General features: G+C 36.2%; 1 protein-coding gene across 2 annotated transcripts in view; it reads right to left on the bottom strand.

Annotated features, from left to right (window-relative positions):
* Positions 1-22,940, bottom strand: part of LOC122537684 (discoidin domain-containing receptor 2-like) — a 99,659-nt gene that overhangs the window by 3,749 nt on the left and 72,970 nt on the right. The window contains exons 5-13 of one of the 2 annotated variants that reach the window (XM_043671059.1): positions 20,186-20,350; positions 18,230-18,363; positions 16,419-16,626; positions 15,040-15,135; positions 6,597-6,772; positions 5,621-5,792; positions 4,337-4,599; positions 3,028-3,165; positions 331-638 (exon numbers count right to left, since the gene is read on the bottom strand). In XM_043671059.1, the coding sequence (XP_043526994.1) occupies positions 331-638; positions 3,028-3,165; positions 4,337-4,599; positions 5,621-5,792; positions 6,597-6,772; positions 15,040-15,135; positions 16,419-16,626; positions 18,230-18,363; positions 20,186-20,350 (1,660 nt within the window). The remainder of the gene's footprint in view (positions 1-330; positions 639-3,027; positions 3,166-4,336; positions 4,600-5,620; positions 5,793-6,596; positions 6,773-15,039; positions 15,136-16,418; positions 16,627-18,229; positions 18,364-20,185; positions 20,351-22,940) is intronic. The other variant, XM_043671061.1, reaches the window with a different exon arrangement.

Genomic DNA, 22,940 nt, shown 5'->3' with positions numbered 1-22,940 from the left:
ATATATCCCGTAATCGTATAGTATAATCGGAAGCTGTACAACACGGAAGTGCCATTAAGATCAATCGGGTATGTTATCAACGAACCAGGCACGTACGATTGCGCCGAATAAAAGAGAGGTCGCGCGTGACAAGTGAATACACTATTCATCCGTGAATTATTATAGTGATCGGTGGTGACCATCGTCACTATAATAACATTTCGCAACGCTCCTACAAGTCAGCCGTACATACACCGATCATCGGTGTGCGCCACGACGGTCGTGTACTACATATGCATCTACGCGCCGCTTTAGAATCGGTGCACACCGCGGCGAATAGCGGTATCTCACCTAAGGGCTTTCAAATTGCAGCTTGGCCTAAGCGTTCCCGTAAGTGGCACACTGTACTGAAGATAATGGGCGAGATCACCGAGTTCCGTGTACTCGATGATCGTCCACGGGACTGGTTCCACGGTGCACACTCCCAGGATCCGAGCCACGTTCGGATCGGACAGGCTGGACAGAAATCGGACTTCTCTTATTTGGTCCGTCGTACTACCGGCTCGAATGTCGCCGGCGCAAGTGGGAACGCGAGCCACCACCAATCTCGGAGCATCAGCCACCACGTCCTCTAATCCCACCGCTTCGCACACTATCGCCTGTGAATCACGACAAAGAATTGTTAGCGGTGATAATATCGAAGGAGCGAATGATACTAGGTATTGACGTCTTGTCAACCTTCGGGATGCTAATTGTTAAGAATTATTAATTCTGAATAAATTATTAATATTGTACTAATATATTATATTACACTATATTATATATTGTACTTGTATCAATTATAATTATACTAATATTAAATAAATATATATATTAAATATAATTATAATTATACTATTAAATATTATAATTATACTTATTAAATAAATATATAATTATATAATTATAACTATACTTATTAAATAAATATATATATTAAATATAATTATAATTATACTAATATTAAATAAATATATATATTAAATATAATTATAATTATACTAATATTAAATAAATATATTTAAGGAATATCAACAGTCAATCCTGCTTTCTGCAAATTTTGGAGATGTTAATTGTTAAAAAATTATTGTTCTGATATTCAAGGAGCAATGTAGGCTTCTGATAATTTTAGTGATGTCAATTCTTTCTGGATGTATTATTTAGAAAAGCATAAGTTCTTGTTTAAGTCGTTAATCTTGAAAATTACACAACTACGATAGACAATTGGTATACTCTCGGTTAGGAGGCATATTGCACGTGAATGATGCGCAACGTTTCGCAATCGTTTGTGCATTAATCGTCGAAGGGACTGGGAAACAACTCTTCGCAGCTTCTTCGGCTCGCTATCGTCATTAATACACGCGCGAATCAAGGAAGTATATCGACGAGAATCTACGTCCGTGTGCACATCTTATTATGTGCATAACGTACACAGTAAGTGCATTATCTCAGCGCTTGTCGTTCTCCTTGGATGTTTCGCGGGCAAAGTTTCCCTGTAGTTTGCAGACGAACGTATTACCGTGTATTGTGGAATCGTAACAGAACCGTGTTACATTGCCACTGATACCATTTGGTTTATCGATCACGCGATTCGAGCGCCGACTCAACCGTTAACATTGATCCTAATTATTTCTCGGGTTTTTCCGAGCGCGATAAAATTTTTCGTTCTTTTTATTAGTAGACTGTGGATATTCATGCGAATTCGTACTTCTATAATTGTGTTATTTGAATATTTTAAATGATCGGTCGTTTAGCAATAGCTGAGAAACACTACAAAAATGCAACGATGGTTATTTAAATGTTAAATAAAAATATTAAAGACGAATAGGAAAAAATGAATACATAAACAAACGAAAAAGTAAAGAAATAATCTAAATGAAGATTTGTTTTATTCGTTATATTGTATTATATCATAATTATATATTATATTACTGTAATATTATTAAATATAATAATGCAAGTACAAATAATTATATTGCAATATTACAAATTATAATATTATAATTTTATTGCATTTTATTCTGGTTATTTATATTTCATAATAATTTTATATTTCTTATATGTCTTACTTCTTTATAATAATTTTTACTAATTTATAATAATTTTATTTTATTGTTAGATTTTTAATTTTTTGCACTCTATTGACCTGAAAATTATTTCTTGCATCGTATCCACTGATAAAAGACAGAAAAATAGCGAACTTTTGCTGCTGCAAAAATAAATTTACAAACATTTATAACTTTTTCCTCTTCGAAACAAAACCCTCGGTTCTGCGAAGGTTCCATTGTAAAAATATACTGAAGTTGATAATTAATCGTGTTAGAAAAAATTTCCAGAGTATAGAGTGAAAACTCCCCATAACTGTATCAGCACCCGCAGTCTATTTATGAGCTATATTTATTATATCAATATTATCACCGCAAGTAAGTATAACCGCGAACGTAATAAACGAGAAAATGAAAATCCCTTAGAGTAATTGGTATTTTAAACAACTCCCGAATGGGTTTTACCCAAATCGTTTCCTCAGTGTCATCAATAATTTATTAATTCATAATAAATTAATTAAATCAATCAAAATCCTGAAATAATTTTATCGAAACCTTAAGCTGCAAAATCACAAGAATCTGCAATTCAAGTAACATTTTGCGTATTACATATGAAAAGATATTACGTATTTTATTCATTATTATCAACTGGGCTGCACATCTTTATGCAAAAATTCCGCGCGACCGTATCAGCATCCACAGTTTATTTATAAATGTATAAATATATTTATATAGCATCGATATGTTATTATCAAGTAAGTTAAGTTCAAACAGCCGTTTCAATCTAACGAGCGAGTGTTCGAGATTACGGAAACCCGGCGAAAACGAGAATCTCGCGTTTCATCATCATACTCGTGTTAGTTATGATAGGAAACGAAACGCGTGCACGAGATAGCCGAACTGCATTCCACGTGCACGTGCACGTAGCGAAGCGCATCATTTCCCAATCGTTTATCGTCTGTACCTCGCCAATGTTCCTCGAGCCAAGTTTCTCCGTGGTACGTAGGCACTGTCGCGGTATGTTGGTGGGCTCTATCTCCTTGCACTTGTACGGTTTGTTCATGCTGGGTGCGATGTTCCAGCTGACAACAGGTGCGGGTATCTGCGAATGTGGCAAAATAATCGTTTGCTATAACACGAGAACATTTTTCATTAATCTTAGTTTAGAGGTGTTTAGATAGATTTAGGATGTAAATTTAATTTCTCTCTCTCCTAACTTTTGACAAAATAGAAATTGTAGTGGAGCTTCACTGTGAGTGGATAGAACATTATATCGTGGAACAGATGGAGAGTCTTTTTTTTCAATTTTTGAGCTTTCGAGATTTAAAATTTTAATTTGAAATTTAATCAAGTTTTAGAAATTAAGATGTTCTTTTTTTTTTGAAAAGGGATCTATACGTAAATTATACTTATAATAATTATCATATGGTAAATGATATTACAGAAGAAGTAGAAATCCACATTTGGGATTTTTAAGGTAAAATTTAATTTGAATTAATTGAAATGCAATTTCGTAGATCCAGAACTTTCCTGGAAAAATGATCTGCAGGTGTATGCTAAATTACATTACGAAAGAGTTAGAGATTCAATGTTTGAACTTTTCAAGCTGAAATTTAATTTAAACTAATGTTTATTTAACGTAATGTAATTTTGTAGATGTGGGTGACAGTAATTAAGGAGTTTCCCGGGTAAATGTACAGACACTTTGTTTCATTCTTTAACGTAGCTAAACTCACCCTTTCTTATACGTAGCTGAAACCAATTCCTTAAACTTCAGAATTATCATGTAGCTTTAGAAATTCAATATCTTCTTCATAAAAGATATATTATAATTTCAAAATTGTTGAACTTATATGATAAACAATATTTACATATTCCCTGTCACAATTTATTTTATCTATGTTACATATAATATATATTTCCTATTATGCTGTTCATGATCTTTCCAAAATATTCTGATTAATTTATTATAAACATAATAACATAATATATGATTAATTTATTATAAACATAATAACATAATATATGATACATCAAATTAAGCATTATAAGTTTAAGCATTCTGTTTCAAATGTATTCAGTAATTGAACGATCCTTTAAAATTTAAAACGATGCATCGATTATACATAAAACAAAATATTTTCTTTGGTCCATATATTTATTTGATCACAACCCTTCGATTTAGATTTTATCTACATTTTGTCTGAACCAAAGGGCCGATTAATCAATTTCGTCCTTTTGAGTAGATTCTAGATTGAAACTAGCGAACGAACCTTGTGTTTCTCTTTAGGCGCTGTGTGCCAGCGTTTCGAGTGGATCTGATCGACGTCCCGCTGGTGATTAGACGTGGCCGCGATATTGAGTTTTGCAGTTGGACTGGTGTAACTTTGGAGGGTCCTATAGTGTTGAGAATGTCGTGCAGGAGAGTTTGTCGGTGACGAGGAACAACTCGCCGGTCCTATGGTCGATTCAGGTCTCGTATCGAGTCGAACGCTCTCCTCCGAGACGTTCACGTCCTTCAGGTCTTTCGGGGATTCTTGAAAGAAATCGATTTTTATTTATCTTTCAAGCTGCTCGTTCATACGGGAAATACTAAGAATACACGTTCAGTAAAGTTTCTCATTTTTGATATTTCGCTACTTTTGCATAAAATATAATCAACTGAGGGTTGAGAAGAGCGAAACGAGTTTCGAGTACTTTTAATCGATCTTGTGTGTATGAAAGTTTTATAGAAGCGTGTTAAAATGAATTAATGTAACGGAGTTGTACGAAAATAGAAAATTAATGTGACGAAGAAAAGCGGTTATTGGTGATTAAAAAGAATCTTTTTCTGAATGATTGATATTGAAACTTGATATATTTGCTCCGAGGTGATAATATTTATCGTAAAACGTTTTATATTTATTAAAATTATTTTTTTAGCGACGTTGTCGCGGTATGCAAAAGTCCTGCACAGACAATTTTAAACAGAGATATTCTAGTTTTATAAATGAATTCAAGTTTGAAAGTACATACACATTCGAACATGTTACGATTTTGAAAGAAACGATGACTTCCTGACAGATATATAAATATATGTTTTATTTCGAGTCTCGAAACTATTAATTATATTTAGAAATGAAATTTATAATTACGATATTCATAGTTTTCGCAAACAATTTATTGAACTGAAAATTTAACGAAATTAATTCACTTTATATTCTTCAATTTTCGAACAGCATTATACTATTTCATTTCAATCCAATATATGTACGTCTTTAGATAAGGACGACAGTTTATGGATGAGAAAACCATAGACTGAAAACATTATTTAAGGAATATTTAAAATTTTGTTTTCACGTCGTAAAAAAACATTTCCTATAAATAAACAGTATTCGCTCGAAACTGTGAAACCAAGTAACGCATATCCTACAGTTTTATGGCAATCAAGTTTTTAAAATCAAAGAGTGCAATAAAGAAGGTAAGTTGATTTGAAGTACGGTGAGCAGAGAAGAAAAAAATTTCATCTGTGCTCTTTCGACACCAAGAAGCAAAGGCTTTCGTGTTATAAAACTCACCGGAAGTGGCTACTATCGCGTACGTAGATTTATACTGTGGACTGACAAGGGGTGAATTGAATTGTTCCATTGTCAAAGACTCGTGCATACTTCCGTCCTCTGGCATGTCCGGCGATACGTGATTGGCAGTCTCTGTCAGCATTCCACCGGGAGTTAAATTTAGTAGAAGTCCCTGAAAATCGTTCGAATCGTTTATATCGATCGAAAGTACATGGAAAAGTCAGTTATATTCGCAGCAAAAAAACATTTCATAATGATATAAGCGAGAGTGAAGAATGAGTATAGTAAAAATGAAGTTCGTATAATATTAAGACTGAGGTAACAATGGCAGTATATCACATTTGTGGCATTTCGAACGTGTGTGCAGACACATACGAATAACTAGACCATGAATCAAACGTGACGGAGATAATATTATGGCAGCTTTGTTAAAAAGTTCATTTTTATTAACTTTCATTAGATATCTTAACTTTCGTCTATCCTTAATTTCTCTGTTGACATAATGGTAAAAAATTAACATCTACAATGAAAAAATAAACTTGCAAATTCTTTTATTGACAATAAATAAATATAAATTTCTATATTCAATTCCATATAAAATTCATATAAACCCTTCTTTCATTATCAAAGTCGTGTATTAGTCAATTTCATATCAAACTTTTATCAGCCGCGAAAGTGGTTAAAGATTGGTTGCTCTAAAATATTCCAAATCAACAAATTATTCATCACAGTCTTCAAATTTTCATAAAAAATTCCTAGGAAATATTAGACGAACCTGGTGCCTTCAAAGTGTATATTCACTTTCAACTCTCACTGTATATTCGTTAATGGACTACTTCTCTTCCTCCCGTTTCGAACGAGAGTCGACTACTCGTGTCATCCGACAGATGACAAACTTCGCGGACTTTTAATGACAAATTAAAATTCGTCTTATCGCCCTGGAAAAGTTTCGGCATATTTATGAGCTGGATCTTACCTTCATGTTTATGGCGAATCCAAATGGATTTTTTAGAACAGTCGGCGAGCTCTGAAGTTTTTGCCGTCGATTCAGAAGTAGAACAATGACGAACACCAGCAGAAGAAGTAGGATAATGGCAGTCAGAACACCTATTAGTACCTCTAAATATTCCTGACCCTCTCCCGCTGCTGTAACTATGCCAAATGTTTCGCTTTAATGGAGAACGGTCGCTAACCTTACCTCTCTGCGTCTTTATTTCCCCTCGTACAAGCAATAAATCGAACGGAATAATTCCATATGAGATACGACATAAAAATTACGATAATTTCCACAATGACTTCCACTTAATATCCAAATATTAAAGCTGTTATAATTTTTTAAAGAGAAATCGTACAATGGTCGAAGTTTGGGCTCATTTTAAAGTTTGAAACCTCCACTGTCATTTCGTTTTAAGATGTTTCTATTATTACACTACGCAGTAAATGTCACAGCGAAGGCACTTTTCTTCTCGAAAATCCTTAAAATTGTCATAGTATGTAAAAACGACGTTCATGAAAGTGTCAATAAAAACTAAAAAGATAGTCTATATAAAAGTCTAAATAAATATAATAGTCTAAATAAAAGATAGTCTAGCAAACAAATACATATATACAACTCAGAGCATTCGAAAAGTTCGGTGGTTAGTCGAAAAACGAAGAATGCAATTCGCGTTAGTATAGTGAGAAAGCGATCGTTCCCGCGACGAATCTTTTCCCGCCGGCAACCGTTTCATTGCTCGTAAAGGGCACGCCAGTCTCGGTACGCCCTTCTTTACCCTTTTCTGTCACTTAAAAAGCCGTAACGTTTTATCACGAACCAGAGGAAAAGGCTAATCGCCGTTTCACCGAGAGCGAAACTTCATATACTTGGAAGAAAGCTATGTAAAAGAGGAAAGGACTGAGAAAATAGGAAGAGGAAATAAGAGGGAGGAGAAGGAGAAACAGAAGAGGAGTACGGGCGAAGAAATAAGGCGACATTGGAGAGAGAGAGGAGAGACGAAACGCGGCTGGCTCGATAAAGCGACTTTACAATGCGACGTTACATTCTTCTAATTTTTCATGTCGGCCAGGCCAACTGTTTTATCGGTTGGCACGGCTCGTGCACAATGAAAACGGAAGCGGCGTCACGACGCCGGTTTTACGAGAGAAATAAATAAGCCAGCCGAGAATGGCCTCGCGTGTGGCGCGATCAAGATCTCAAGCTCGGCCCGGAGACTCGGAGACCGATTTTCTTCGATCAGCCGGCTCCTCGACACCGTTCCAAGGAGGAAAAGTCAGACGGTGGCCAAAGTCGTCTCTGTGTGTATACGTGTTCGTGTAATTTCGTACTTTAATTCGGTAGCACGGGTCTCCGTGGACCCGGTGGCGCTCGAACCGGAAAATCTACCCTTTAAATGACATCTCTTTCTATCGAAAGAAAAAAAAAAAAAAAAAGGGAAAATGGACAGGGACACGCCGCAGGGCTTTTAATTCCTTTTGTTACGAATCTCCACCCCCTTCCTTCGCTTTGTCCCCTTTCTTTCACCCTTCCCTTTTTCCTTTTCTTTTTTTCCTCCCTATTTTCGATCTCATTCCTTGCGGTCTACTTTTCTTACGTATTCTTAGACTTTCTTACCATTTTTCCTCGCCCCTCCCACTGTTTCACCCTCCCCCGAGAATCTTGCCCGTTTTTCTCCTTCGAACGGTATTCGACGATAATATCAACAGGCATAAACAGCACGTCGTTTCGTATTATTTCGATACCACTACTCGCTTCCATTACACGTTCTCTGCTTTTCCCTCCTCTCTTTCTATTTTCCCGTCCATGTCCTCCCTTTATTTTTCTATTTTTTTTCTTCTTCTTCTCATTCTTGTTGGTTTATGTTGTTGGTTTTCATTCCACGCTGCTGTTTTCCTCGTCGCAGTCGCGAGTCCGATTTTTGTTTGTTTTATTTTATGACGACGCCGGGTCTTGAAGGGTTGGACGGAAGTTAGAGGATTCTATCAAAGGCGAAATTTCCCATAAATGTCCGCGTCCCGACATACGCGTCAGAGGTCTCTGTTTTTCTGATTTTCAAATGTCGCATCCAGATTCAGGTGTAATCAAAAATATTCGCAGCGTGATTTTCATTGCTGTCCGACTTTTTATTTACTTCCACGCTCTGTTTTCTATCTTTCATTCTACTAAAAATCGCTCCAAGTGTGCAGTTAACAATAATTGACTGTATCTTTTTTTTTTTTTTTAGTGACAGAGATTTTGTCTATTAGACACTGCGTTCCTGTTTCTTCATACGTGATTTTTCAAGTGTCACGTATCAATTACATATGCAATTGCAACATTTGAAAATCGCGTATGGAAAAACAGGAACATGCTTCTCCATTGTATCGGTGACGCTTATAGGAAATTCCATCTTCATGCTCACGTTACTTCAACGTGTGATTACACCCTGGCCAGATCCTCGTCTAATTAAACCGTTTCTGTCACTCTTTATCTAATCTCGCACGGCCACGTCCTACTTCCTTTTCTAATTTTCCACTCTCGTCCGATTAACTGCTTATTTTACATCGACGCTACTAACTTCACCGCCGATGCGCCATCGGCCCTCTCTCCAGTTAATCCCGCTCTTTATCCAGTCATTAAAGCGCCGCTACTCTTTTTTCTGCTTTTCGTTCTCCTTTTGTTGGGAAAGGCAAACTCGCCCAGGGAAGTGTTATCCGCTGGCTGCCGGATTATTTGAAAGAGTGTGCGAAAATGTTTGTCGAGGAGCGCGGATAACGAGGTTAAATTTTGCAGCCGTTTGTGCAGTCGGTTAAAGGGTATTTTAATATCCAGAATAAACGTTACACGTGCTTTGAGAATAATTCGCGAGATAAACATAATCGCGAATGCACGTAAATTTCGTTTAATAAAATATAAATAATTTTATAAATTTTATAAGAGGAAAGAGAGAGAGAGAGAGAGAGAAGGGAGCTCATCACTGCAACAGTTTCTGTTTTTAACTTCAAAACTACTAATGGTCAAAGTACAGCTATTATGTTAAAGAAATTATCCATAAATTTTTTTGCTTTTTATCTACCTATTTTACAAAAGTTATTGCTATTAGTAATAGTCGGCTATCTTTTATTTTGTATTCTCTGTTTTAGATTATTCTACGTCTATTATTAAGACTATTCTAAGATTATTATTAAAATTATTCTAAGAATATCTTGAGAATATCTTTTCTAGAAGACTAAAGAATAGAAAATTGAGTATCAATACTGAAGAATATTGTAAATATATCCTATTAATTTTAATATTTTAAGAATATCCTAACAGCAAACAGACTATTCTAAAAATATTCTGAGAATTTTATGGTAAATTTTAAAAATATTCTAGCTAGATAATATTTTGAGAATAGAAGACTACTCTAAGAATAAATATAATAGTCCATTTCGAACAATACTTTTATAACTTCATCGCTGATACAATAATTTTTTATAGATTTAAAATAATCTAGAATATCTAGAATAAAAAATACAAAATAATATACCACTATTGCTATTTATTCTTATATTTGTATATTCGAAATCTATTATTCTGCAGCTATTTTAAATCTGTAAAATTTGCACGAAAAATTGTGAATTTAATTGTTTTGGTCACTTTGATAGCCAAACTTGCTTTCGTCACTTTCGAATTCAATTTTAATTCTACAGCAATTTTCTTGAATATTTTTTTCGGTGAAATATTTCAAACATTCTTCTCATTGTTACTCGCAGATAATCTCGACACGAATCAGACACGTATACGTTGTTTTATTATAGTAGTTTACAGGTTTTTGATGTCAGAACAACACATATTTCCACGTGAGGCTGTCCATATTCTTTCCCTGCTTTTACGTGCTGTCTTTCCACCTCTTTGCGCTAGGAAATGTTAAAAAGCCGAGCTTTCGCGCATGCACGTGCCCGTCTCGTTATGGTCGCGTCTAACGATGCGCTTTTTTATTTTCACGGCTGGATAATCGTAGCCACGCCGGACTAGCAAACTGCTCGTTTATTCGTGATGGATCAGAGGAAATATTTTGAGCTTTCGAGATACAGAGAAAAACGTTGGTTTGTCTATTAATAACGTGTAACTAAGTATTCACGTCGCGACTACCTCCTGTTTATTCTCGACGTTTCGCTTCTTCGACAGTCTTCTCTCGTTAACACATTCGTGCCCCGTATATTTATCGAAATTTTCAACAATTTTGATATAATTTTACCGCGATCTCAAAGTCACTAATAATTTTATTCAAATTTCTTCTTCAAAGTCACTAGTAAATTTTATTCAAATGTCAAATAATTCTAAAATAAGACTACGAAATGCTGCAATTAAAATGTATGAAATATCTGCAATATACAAAAATCCACAAGACATCCAATATTGAGTATTATTAATTTAATTTAAATTAAAGAATATTCATATTCCTCAGAGTCACTGATAAATATTGATCTATTTGAATTTACTTTACCCATGAAAAGAACGCAGTAATACGACGGCAGTCGTTGATAATACTAATTATTCTAAAATATAGCGACTCCTCTGTTTATATTTTTGCCTAATGCACGGAACGAGAAATTACACAGGATTTTGAGATTCACTTAATTAAAAAAGCACGTTTCGTGGTTTTACATTTAACACCGTACTCCCCGGATAATATTCTCAAAGAAAGAGGCTTTTGCTCCTCAAATCAAAACTATAAAATAGAAAGAGTAACGTAGAGAGTTAATAAAGGATCAAACAATCGAACGACCTATCGATATAGGAAATTTCGGCCTGGTAATTGGAAATTTGATTCTTCGCTTCGCCGAAAAGTGAATGCATTAAGCTTTGAGCGAATAGAAAAAAGGTTCATCGCGTTATGGTTTTACCATATGGTAAAACCCTGCTTTCCTTGCCCGCTTCAATTAAAGCCGATGCATTCAGGCGCGGTTAAAGTTTCCAGAACAATTGACGCGGCAAGGATGAGCCAGTTTTAGGGAAACAACGTGGTCGCACCTTTACTCTTTGTACTCGAAATCACGACACAATGAAACTCGCATCGTGCAGTAAAAAAAATATTTGAAGAGCTCGCGGCAACAGCGATCCTTGTCCATGTTTAATTCTTTTTCCAGGAAACCGAAAGAATAGCATCTTTTAATTTCTGTCCGATGCGTTTCATGTTGCAGAATTTCTGTGAACGGGCCTGCATTGTAGTTGAAGGATTATATCTACAGTGACTACAGAAAATATTTGCATATACTACAAAAATATTTGCATTTGTATCTCTATTTTTCAATGAAGTTCTCTTCTGTCAGGTTTTACATTCCGAACTTTTGTCGTCATACAACTGGATGATGAGAATTAATTCGTTAAAAGTTAACGCGATATTTTTGCAATCAATTCACACTGTCAAATGATATTTCTCAAATTTGTTGTGGTTGTTAAAAGATTAAAGGAACTTAATATTTAGATTTGTAGATTCCTAGAATTATTTTTTGAAAGTTTAAGAAATTATAATGTTTTGTATTTGTAGAAATGTACGAGATTTTTAATGGATCAAGGTACAAGTTATTTCTTGTGATTTCACTATGCAACTTCGAGCTGCTAGAGTGCATCATTAAGTGAAAATGTTATTCGGTTCAATTATGAGAAGACTGCGAGTGTCCATGCAAATTGGTATTCTTATGAGATAATTGTTAACCTAACTAAATACTATAAGTTACAATACATAATACACTACAAGCTAGTATTTACGAGGATCTTTATGCATTTATTGGAAATTTGAAGAAGCAAAAATATACAGAGTACGCGTATTACACGAATAAAAATATAACGTTACATGAAAATACTTTTTATGTAGTTTCATTCCAGCTCACTTGCAACAAGCAACTCCTCCAGATACCTTTATATATTTTCGCGCCATTAAACTTCCCGTGGATGCATAAAAATCCATTACCCACTCATTGTAATATACTTTCATTATTCCCGAGAAAATAAAAACTAAAGTTGACATTCCGTTACGTCGCCTTCGTCGCACGATATATCCTTTTTTCTTTTTTCTTTTTGTTTGCACTGCACCCTCTCGCGAGATATCGTGGAAAAAGCACGCGGTGTGCTTTTTACCCTCCCGATGAAATCGATTCATTAGAGCAATAAGACCCGGGATCGACGCGAGAGCCCCGGCTCTTCCTTTCTCGTTCTTGTTCGCTTTCTCGAACGAGTACCCTCTTAATCCGACTAATTGTTTACGTTACGACGAAGTTGCTACGTGAATTATAAACTATCCAAGTTTCTTCGTCTCTCCGGCCGGTTACTCGCGACTCCTCTCTAATCGTATCCTCTGCTTGGCAAAGAATGGCGGCCTGGTTTCGCTAATGAAGTTACTTCGTCGGACAAACCTTATGTACTCACAAAGTGAAAGAGGACGAAACTCGATCGGGGGCTTATTCTGGTGTATAATCGGACGAACAAATTGGGAAATTGATTTTCTGACGGACCGATGTCGAACGGATGATTGCGCCGCGCAGTAAGAAGTGGGACAATCTCTACCTCGCCTGATTCGATTATTAATCCGGTAATTTAACTAGAGGATAACAAAAAAAAAAAAAAAAAAAAAAAAAAGGGAAAAAGCAAAGAATGATAACGATCGATTTAACTTTGTAAATTATGTTTGATCATTCTTTCGCCTTACGCTGGACGATTAATGTAATCTCATAAAAATTGCGTATAGTCAGTACCATTATTTTAATTACGTTATTTGTTGTGACGCACTGAATTTAAAAATCATGAAATATTGATTAATTTGGCACTTTGAGGACGTTTAAGCACATAGTGACTTGCTACAGTATTTTTTACAATTTTTTGTAATTTCCTTGAATAGATTGACATATTCAGAAAGCTATAAAATTTATATGAGCTATATAGATGTATTGCGTCTTATTTTTATTTAAATTTACTCTAATTTTGAAAAATTTTGACATTTTTCGAGTTTAATTTAGAATTTTAAAACAGTAAGTTTCTTTCAATTAGATTTAATGATAAGAGATATATTGTTTATGAAACAAGGAAAATGTTATACATGAAATTATTGATAATTTTTTTCAGACTTCATTTTTCAACGTGAAATCTTAATAAAATTTTTCAACCTTTGTTGAACTCGCTCAGAAACTGCTTAGTATACTGATGAATAATTTTTTAACACACCCTCCTACAGTATTAATAATTCTACCATTCTCCACTTTAATTAATTCACCTTTTTTAAATTTCTTTTTCTATCACTGACAGTATTTCACGACGCTTCGACTAACGTTGTAACATTTTCAACAAAATTTTCCAGAAACTACAAGAAACTACAAGGCACAGTATGTAGAAACATTTCCTAAACGTATATTTAGCACGTAAGTACCATTATGAATCAAGTTTCTTAACAATTAAACGTGCACCTCCCACGGGTATTAATACCGTGCATCAAATTATACTGTAAGAAGATGTGAGTGCTCCGCAGTATACGGAACAGTCTTAAGCTGAAGTGCAACCAAGCGAGCAAATTTTAATCAGTGTGTAAGAGTCGCCCGGTTAAAGGGTAAAGAACAAAGGGTAATAATTAAGCGTGATGAAGTTGCACACCTATATCACAAAGTGTGCACGCGCGCACTTGTGTACGTGTATACTTCGCATTTAACTTGGTTCCCTGTTATTTTCGCTCCCAGTGGACAAGATGAATTTTTTTTCTTGACCGTGAACGGAATCACATTCCGCGATCATGCAACGAACGCGTTCAAACTTACCATTAGACCGGGATTATACATTCAGTTGCTCACGAAAGTACTTGAACATTTTAGGGATACATCATGTGTATTACATTTAGAAATTTTATTAACACCGTAGTGAAACATGACTGTCATGATTATATATAACAAATATGGAAATGACATGATACTTAATGCAAGGATACATTTCGTACAAAGTACAACAGTATTTAAATAATTACAATATACAATAAAACCATTTTTAACCATTCTCTAAAAGAAAATTTACAAGAGGGATGTTATATAATAATCTGAAGTACTTTTTTGAAAATATGTATATAATATATTTTCTTATCTTTATATTTTATTTTTTATAATTTTTTCTCCGTCACTGCACGTTTGCAATAAGTATCTTATAATTTCCGATAGAATAGCTTCCACTGCCAGTAGAATCATGTCGTGTCAAAACTTCACAATAGTGGCACACATAATATACACGTACGTATGACAAGTATTCTCTTGTGATAAGTTTTCAAATATTTTTGTGAACCACTGTAGTTAACGTTGAAGGCTGGTGTGTCTCAGCCAGCCAACAGCGTGCCAGATAAGATAGATACGGAAAAGTTTCGAATGCTCCGGGTGTAATTAACTCGAGATTGATACGAATTAAATGCCGCCGCCGTCGAGTCACTTACTTGTTTGCAAGTTAAGATCCACCTCGGGGTTCATTGGAATTTCCCGGTTACTGAACTCGGATGCTGACTCTTCGGTGGTATTTTCATAGGGATTCGCTGAAACAAGGAGACGTGTCTTGCTAATTAAACCGTTGTAAGTCTTGCTTAATCTGCCTGACAACAAAGCCTTTTTCCACTCTCATCTGCCGGATATATCGTCCGCATTAAACAACGGAAGCTTAAGTTAAGCTGTTTATAATATTCGCACGTAACGATTCTTTTATTTCTTCCTGTCTGTTTGATTTGTCATCAGTTCGTCGGGAAAGTGAATCTTTGATGTACATACATACTCTTCGAAGATGCATGTATATTGGCGAAACTTTAATTTTCATTCTTAAATGGTATTTATGAGTAAATCGATTTTTATGCAGATTTATGTTTTTTGAGAATGTAATTAAAAAAATAGACCTTTGGTAGAATATTATTATAAAAAGCACTACACGTTGGATATTTTATATATATATATACACAATATTCTCTATATTTTGTGATTCGAAATTTTTTATAAATGCATAAAAATCCAGCAGTTTAGTTATAAATTACTATATGTAGAAACTTGTGAAATTTAATGGAATTGTGTTTGATCTTGTTCTGTATTTCAACCTTGTATTTCAACCTACCGATAGAAATTTTCTTTTCAATTTTCCCTAATTTCCTTCGTGCAAAAGCATCGAGTTTACTTACACGCTTGACATTAAAGTTTCCCAACTTTTTATCAACGCCGAATCGGCAAGTACTGCGTTAACCGATCGACTATCCGTACTCCCAATTCGATCTTGACTCTTTTCAGGAATGATTCTTTTCGACGATCGACACGAGATCCCTGCGGGGACGTTCGCGGTAACCTCGATTCAACGGATCACGGCGTTAATTCGAGCAGTCATTAGGATCGCGCGATGGGATTGGAATTCTCAACGAGAAAGATATTTCAGATCAAAGATGCGGCAAATGTTCAAAAAAAAAATAAAAACAAGAAAAGAAAACAAGCAGCGTGATGAACGTTGGAAACAGATAATCCCGGTTGTCACTGCTAGCTCTATTCGTTATCGATTCAACGAGACTTTGACGAGATGTCACGATCTGTGAAATGGTAATTAAGCGACCGTTCGAAAGTCGCCGTGATTTTTATTATCACGGTCCAATGATCGTACGAGCGCTCTCTAATTACGTAAAATCGTATTAATAGCGAGAAAGAGAGAGAGAGAGAGAGAAAGATCACGAGCACACATCGTACGCAAGAGCTTTCGTTTGATTAATTGAAACACTGCCTGGAGGTCGTCTCTGACGAGGGTGATTGGGGTGATCGATGAAAGAACGTGTCACGACGATAAAAGGCTTACTTCCATCGAACGTCACTTCGCTGATCATGATCCATCGGCCAGCGAAATACAAATGCATCTTGACGAATCGTCCGTGGCGTTCGTGAAGCCCGATGGACACGTTTCTCGCGTTCTCCAGTACGATATCCGGTATGTAGGAGTAAGACAGTGGTTCCTCCTCGTAGGTGGCGCCATCAACGCTGAACCAGACGTCTGCTTTCGAGAATACCTGCAGCATGGGAAATCTAAGATGCGATTGCGTCTAGCCTGTTGTATAACATTTTTTGTTAGATATAATTGTAGCGATCTTTATGCAATTTTGTACCTTTATCGAACACGATTAAGCAAGTCTGAAGCCCGAAACAGAATTAAATATTGCTACAAATGCCTTAGCATTTACTTTTAAAAGTTGAGAATAGAATTGGAAATCGAACAGATGTTTTCAAGTACTCGTCATAATATTTAAAAAATAATTAAAATACTAAATTAACGGATTTTAGAATGCCATGTTTGAACGGATGTTTTCAAGTACTCGTTGTGATATTTAAAAAATACTTGAAATACTAAATTAAAGGATTTTAGAATACCATGTTAGAAAATTCTGAAATATTACAAATTTTGTGTTCTAAATAATATTTAGAAAGTGAAATGTCTGTTATAGCATTTAAAAATTCTATTTGGACTGCAGGTATTACAGTATAATATTTTACGATATGCAAGTTTACTATTACGATAAATATATAATACTATGATATACGTATATAATGTATATGTTATAATACAAGTTTATTACTGTAAATACTGTATTATAAAAAGTACTTTACTTTTATACTCTTTTGCATGTATTTCTTTCTTCTCATTTCATCTCTGAATTTTTATTCTCAATTGTTCAAATTCCTCTTCATCTCTGTTCCATATAATTCTTCCGTTTTATACATGTAATATTATAATTATGAATTGTTTCATTTAACTAAAATTAGAGTGTACGCAACAGAATATCGAATATCTCAGGAGATTTTATTGAAAACGGCAAATTGAATTGTACAAGTAGAATAATCCACGAAAGACAATGCATTTTGTTCGAAATGATAACGAACACAAAATTAGATAGTTAATTAATTCGAGAACATAATACATCGCGTAACTCGATAAATTTAATCGCATTCTCCATGGATGGTAACACGTATCGCGATGCTTCTATATTCGCGTCGGTGTTATAGTTTCAATTTAGTTAAAATATCATTCGATCAACGATGCTGTTTACATTAATTCTCGCGTAATGGTGTAACAATGCGCCGTATTGTGTGAAAGAAATTCGCGCGACGAGCGATCGGCCATTAAAGAAGAAAGAAATATACGGTTTAATAGACATTAGTTGACGGATGACTCGTTCGAGTCATCGCTTATGCTATAACCGGTACTTAAGACCGAATCTTCGCTTTTAATGGCGAAGCCTTTCATTCAGATGAAAGGAAAAATACCAACGATTCGTCGTCGTGCATTACTCGCATTGATAGTTCAACGTGCAAGATACAGTATTAAATCAATCGACAATTAATGTAAGAACCTTAGAACGATAATACCACGAGAACGAGAGATCACGTGAAACACAGCGTTCTTACAATTATTACAGTTTCCTTGCAAACGCTGATATAAAATTCGATACGATCAGAGTCGATCGATACTTTTAATCGACCTTTAATCAGGATCAGCCGCGTAATCCGGTCACAGGGAAAATATCAAGATCGTCTAACGACGAGCGTTGGTCATTAAAAGTTTTATCTCTCGCGTGGCTAGTTTACGGGAGGGGACGCATTAAAAAGATTACCCACCTGCACGTCGCGGGAGAAATAATTATTGGTGTAGATGTGCACCGCCTCGAAGATCCAGGCTACCTCGAACTCGAACACCAGCTCCACGTAATCGTCGACGAAGGTGTCGCGCATCCACGCGACCCATCCAGTGCCTGAAAACGAGAAGAAAAAAAAAAAAAGAAAAAAAAACAAGAAAAATTAAGAACGAACGTATCTGTTTCGTGTTCACGCGATTGATTCACCGCGAATTCTAGGCAGACAATTTCGTTGGCCCGAATCGAAGTTAAAGCCTGTGAACAGCGATTGATCTCTTGTTTCTCTCGTTAATTGAATTGATTCCGTTCGGGGGAAACTTCCGGGGCGCGAGCGCCAGACCCTCACACCCTTCCGATCCAGTCCATCCTGTCGACTCTCTGTTTTGTAAAGCGTCGTCTTCGCGTAATCGACTGTTTCGTCTGTTTGCAGGTGCTAAGTACCGATTGCCAGGGCTTCCGACTTTAAGCAGTTTGATTTCTCCGGAGCTTCTGAATATGTCGGAACTTCGAGCACATTCAGAAATTTGCCGGGAAAGAGTATAAAAATTTATTTGAAGCGAATGGACAATTCTATTTTATTTTCATTTCATTAAGAGAAGATACACACGTACGCACAACGCGTTAGAATATTTGAGAATATATAGAAGATTGAAAGCATTCGTTGTAATATTTACTATAACGCGTGAAACAAAATTCAGATTCTATTCCTTTAGTTGTGTTTAGAAAAATATAAGAGTGCATAGTCAATCCGCAGTCCAATTTTTTAATTATAAAATTGGTCGAAATGGAAATTTTTGAAACTCGACAAGTTTATGATATCTAAAGTTTAAGCTTGTCAGGTATCTTTAGATCATCGTCAGGATTTTTCTACTTTACAGATGTTTTCTAAATCTCACGTTATTCGATTATCTATCACTTCATCTTCTCTTTATTTTTATTACTATATCCATTCTATAAATTATAATTAGTTTGAATATGTTTACGTATCATATGCATTTTTTAGATCTTCCGAAGTTTGAACTTTTCTAAAAGGAAAAGATGTCTAATAATAATTAACAAAGCGTACGAATATCATTAAATTGCAACAAGAACATTAGGAAAATTCTGAAATCGTTTAACAAGAAGGTTCCAGCGAAGAGATAAATTAAAGTTGAACACTATCGATAAAAATTTCAACCGTCGAGTATTTTGTAAGGCGAAACACGCATACGGACACTATGCTCCTTTTTTTCGCAACCGAATCGATTCTTCCAGCATCCCTCCCTCAGTGCCCGCTTAAAAATTTCAAATATCATTCTCGCCGGCTTACTTTCATCCCCCGAATCGATACTACGGTTTTCAAAGTTTCAAGAATCAATCCTCCCTTCGAAAAGCGTCTCGTCGTTTATGCCGCGCACAAGGGATGTTCAAGGTTCTTCGCGAGTCGTCGTAATTCAAAGACTTCACATCGATATATCAGCAAAAATGGAATTGACGCATGATCTTCGTATTCGGTGACCTGTAAATGGTGCACGTGGCGCGTCAATTCCAACGATAAGGCGCACAGTGATAAAAGTTCCGATTCTAGACAGAGAAAATGACTTAGAATTAATTATGTAACATCTCGATGTAACTTGGTAATTGCAACTTCATATACATATACTTTATCATGGAAGATTTATATGTTCTATTGTGAAAAAGTCGGAGATGGAAATTACAACAAAATTAAAAAAGAAAAACTAACAAGGGGTTAATACTCTATTTTATTTTATTACTCAACTCAACAATTTTATTACTCTACTTGTTTAAAATTCTATTTGATATATACCTTCTTTGTCTAGCTAGAAATCGAATCTTTACCACTGTGCGACGTGAATCATTCCGAGGGCGCGATCAACGTCTTCGAGACGCCTTCCGTTTCGGCACTTGGCACCCCTTCGTGTATCCACCCACCGATTACCTCTTCCATCTCCCATGTCCAACCTATAATTATCAGCGCCGACCTCTCCATCGACCAGCCGGCCTAGACCATCGGTTAACAAGTTGTCCTGCCTTTTACCGTCGTACGAGATGTCGCTCAGCTCCACCGTCGGGGATTCCGGTATCGTGTAGCTCACCACGCCACCTGAAACACGACGGAGAAGTTTCCTTGATGACAACTACGACGACAATGCTTCTCACTTTTAAAACAAGCTCGAGCAACCGGCCAACTTTGCGCTATTCGCTTGCTCCTCTCTTGTGCACCACGAGGAAGGAAGTGGGAGGGTTACGTGGATGAAATAAGAGGGTGTATACAGGGAGAAAGAATCGTTGCGTTGACAGCATTGTGTTCTCGTCAGGTAAAATTTTCTATCAAGATCTTACTTCTTGAATTACATTCTCGTATAATTGTACAAATAATTCAATAATTTGTAACAACCTCTGTTGAAACGACGTTGCTCTTGCGTTGGAATCACGTGCCACGCACGTCGAGAAGTTTTTGTCACAAATTGCAACATTTTCTCAGTTTCAAGTGTATTTAAATGTAACCAAGGCAAAACAAATGAGTTTGTTATCCAGTGATATCATACCGACGAGTTCGAAAGAAACAAGAAAGCGACGAACTATTGCGTACGGTTCGGTCACTCGTTATGGTCCGCGAACCGGTTGCCAGCGCGAGGGGTTAAAAAAAGATCAGAACGATCCGTACATTCAGTGTGAAACGGTTAGAAACTCGTTCAAACACAGTTCAATGATTAAAAGCTGGTTGAAACAGTTGAACAGTATATTTCTACGCCGACACGAATTTACGTTCAATTTACTCGTGGCCAAAATCGAACGACGTATTTCCTGAAACGAGAGCTAAGATTCAATATTTTCTTGGCGCGGCGGGCGATCGAGGACTTGTCCGAGAGCCGCTCGACCGCATCGCGTGACACGGTTCATCGGCCACGAACGTAGGCACTGTGAAATATTGAGAGCAGTTAGGCGATTCCGGGCACGACACACGGCGAAATGGTCGTGCCGTTTTTGTCGTTCATTATTAATTTTCTCGCCGCGAATGCCCGATCTCTTGGTCACGCTGTTTCGACACTCTCTCGACCGATCAGGGATCCGCGGCTCGACGGATTACTCTTATCTGAATTTCTTTGACGAATTCCCAACATCTATCCATTATTCCTCAACGTATCATATCAGTCAATATTTATCACTTTCGAAACCTCCCCGCGTCAAAAAATTAAGCAAAATCATATATCTGACTGACGACTGTAGAAAGAATGTTTCATTCTCCTCGTAGGATCGAGAAATGTGTATTGTCCCTCCACGAAACCTAAACTTTCAGTACAACTTTCTAAATAAAATTCGACAAGGATCTGATCAATACCGAAAGACAAGGAATATCTCATTCTTCCGAAAATGTTAGAATTGTTTCGTCCATTCGCTTTCAAACTTTTTCCTTCGACCGCCTCAAAAAAATCTACTTCTGCTAAATTCTCCCAAACTGGACGAAATCCAATAGCGATCCAACTGAAAGGCGACTACTGGAAGAAAGAAAGAAAGTATTTCATTCTCAAAATACAGTTCTTCTTCGGATCGAGGAAGGTACGTTGTTCTGATCTGACAAAGTGTTGTCATTCTCTTTTTCTTCCTCTTGAATCAGCTACTCGATTTCTTTGAATTCCTTTCAAGAAACCTAAACTCCCTTTCGCTGAACTCTTTCAACTTAGTTCAATTTAAAATGAACAAAATTTGACAGCCATCTAACTGGTAATTATTTATTTTCCTCAAAATACTGTTCTCTTCAAGATGCAAGAATTGTTTCATCCATTTGATCCCTATATTCCTTCTTCCAATCCTCTAAAAGAATCTATTTCCATTATTAAATTAAACGTAAATTAAAGTCCTTAAATTGAACAAAATTGATCTTTCCAAATTAAACAAAATTCAGCAGTGATCCAACTCAAACAAACTCAGCGATTGTTGACAGAAAGTCAATATTTTACTTTCAAAATATAATTCTTGACAAGATAAGAGAATTGTTCGATTTATGTTTAATTTTTTTCCTTCATTCTCTCTAAAATATCCTGTGGTACTAAATTAAATAAACTACAAACTAAATAGCAAACATTGATAATTATTCGAAGAAAAAAAGCATAGTTCATCTTTAAGATGAAGACTTTTATCACTTATAGTGGCGAAGATTTTGTATTGTAATAAATTTTGTTGTTATTATATGATATTGTAGCGGCCTAGAGTCCCTCGAGTACGAGTTTCGAACACCCACTCGTACAAGCCGCAAGTGGCTGTGCGCCTAGCGTCGAAAGTCAACCGATATTCGATGTTAAGCAAACAGAGTGCGGATGGGTGCCGTCCAGCCTAGCGAGTAGTTAGAAAAACAAGCGTCTGGGGTAAGGGGTCGCTGCCATCAGCCCCACTGATGAGTCTAGGCAGCGACTCTGAGACGAAACGCACAACCTTTCCTCACCTTACCCACATCATCACTTCCTACATTATCCTCGCATTATCATAGTCAATTTCAAACCCTTCAACTGGTGATCTCCCGACGATGTTATGAACACGCAACCAAACGCACCGGAGCAACAAAAGGAAGGGACGACGACACACCCGCGAGGATGCAACATCATCTGACATCCACACTCCTCCATAGGCCTCCTCTTCTCAGTATCGTTATCACTGGGAAGGGGGTGATGTAGCGGCCTAGAGTCCCTCGAGTA

Source organism: Frieseomelitta varia, unplaced genomic scaffold (assembly GCF_011392965.1).
Source record: "Frieseomelitta varia isolate USP_RPSP 00005682 unplaced genomic scaffold, Fvar_1.2 scaffold_924, whole genome shotgun sequence".
Lineage (NCBI taxonomy): Eukaryota > Metazoa > Arthropoda > Insecta > Hymenoptera > Apidae > Frieseomelitta > Frieseomelitta varia.
The sequence above is the reverse complement of the archived record's forward strand: the minus strand, read 5'-3'. Positions and strand labels throughout refer to the sequence as shown.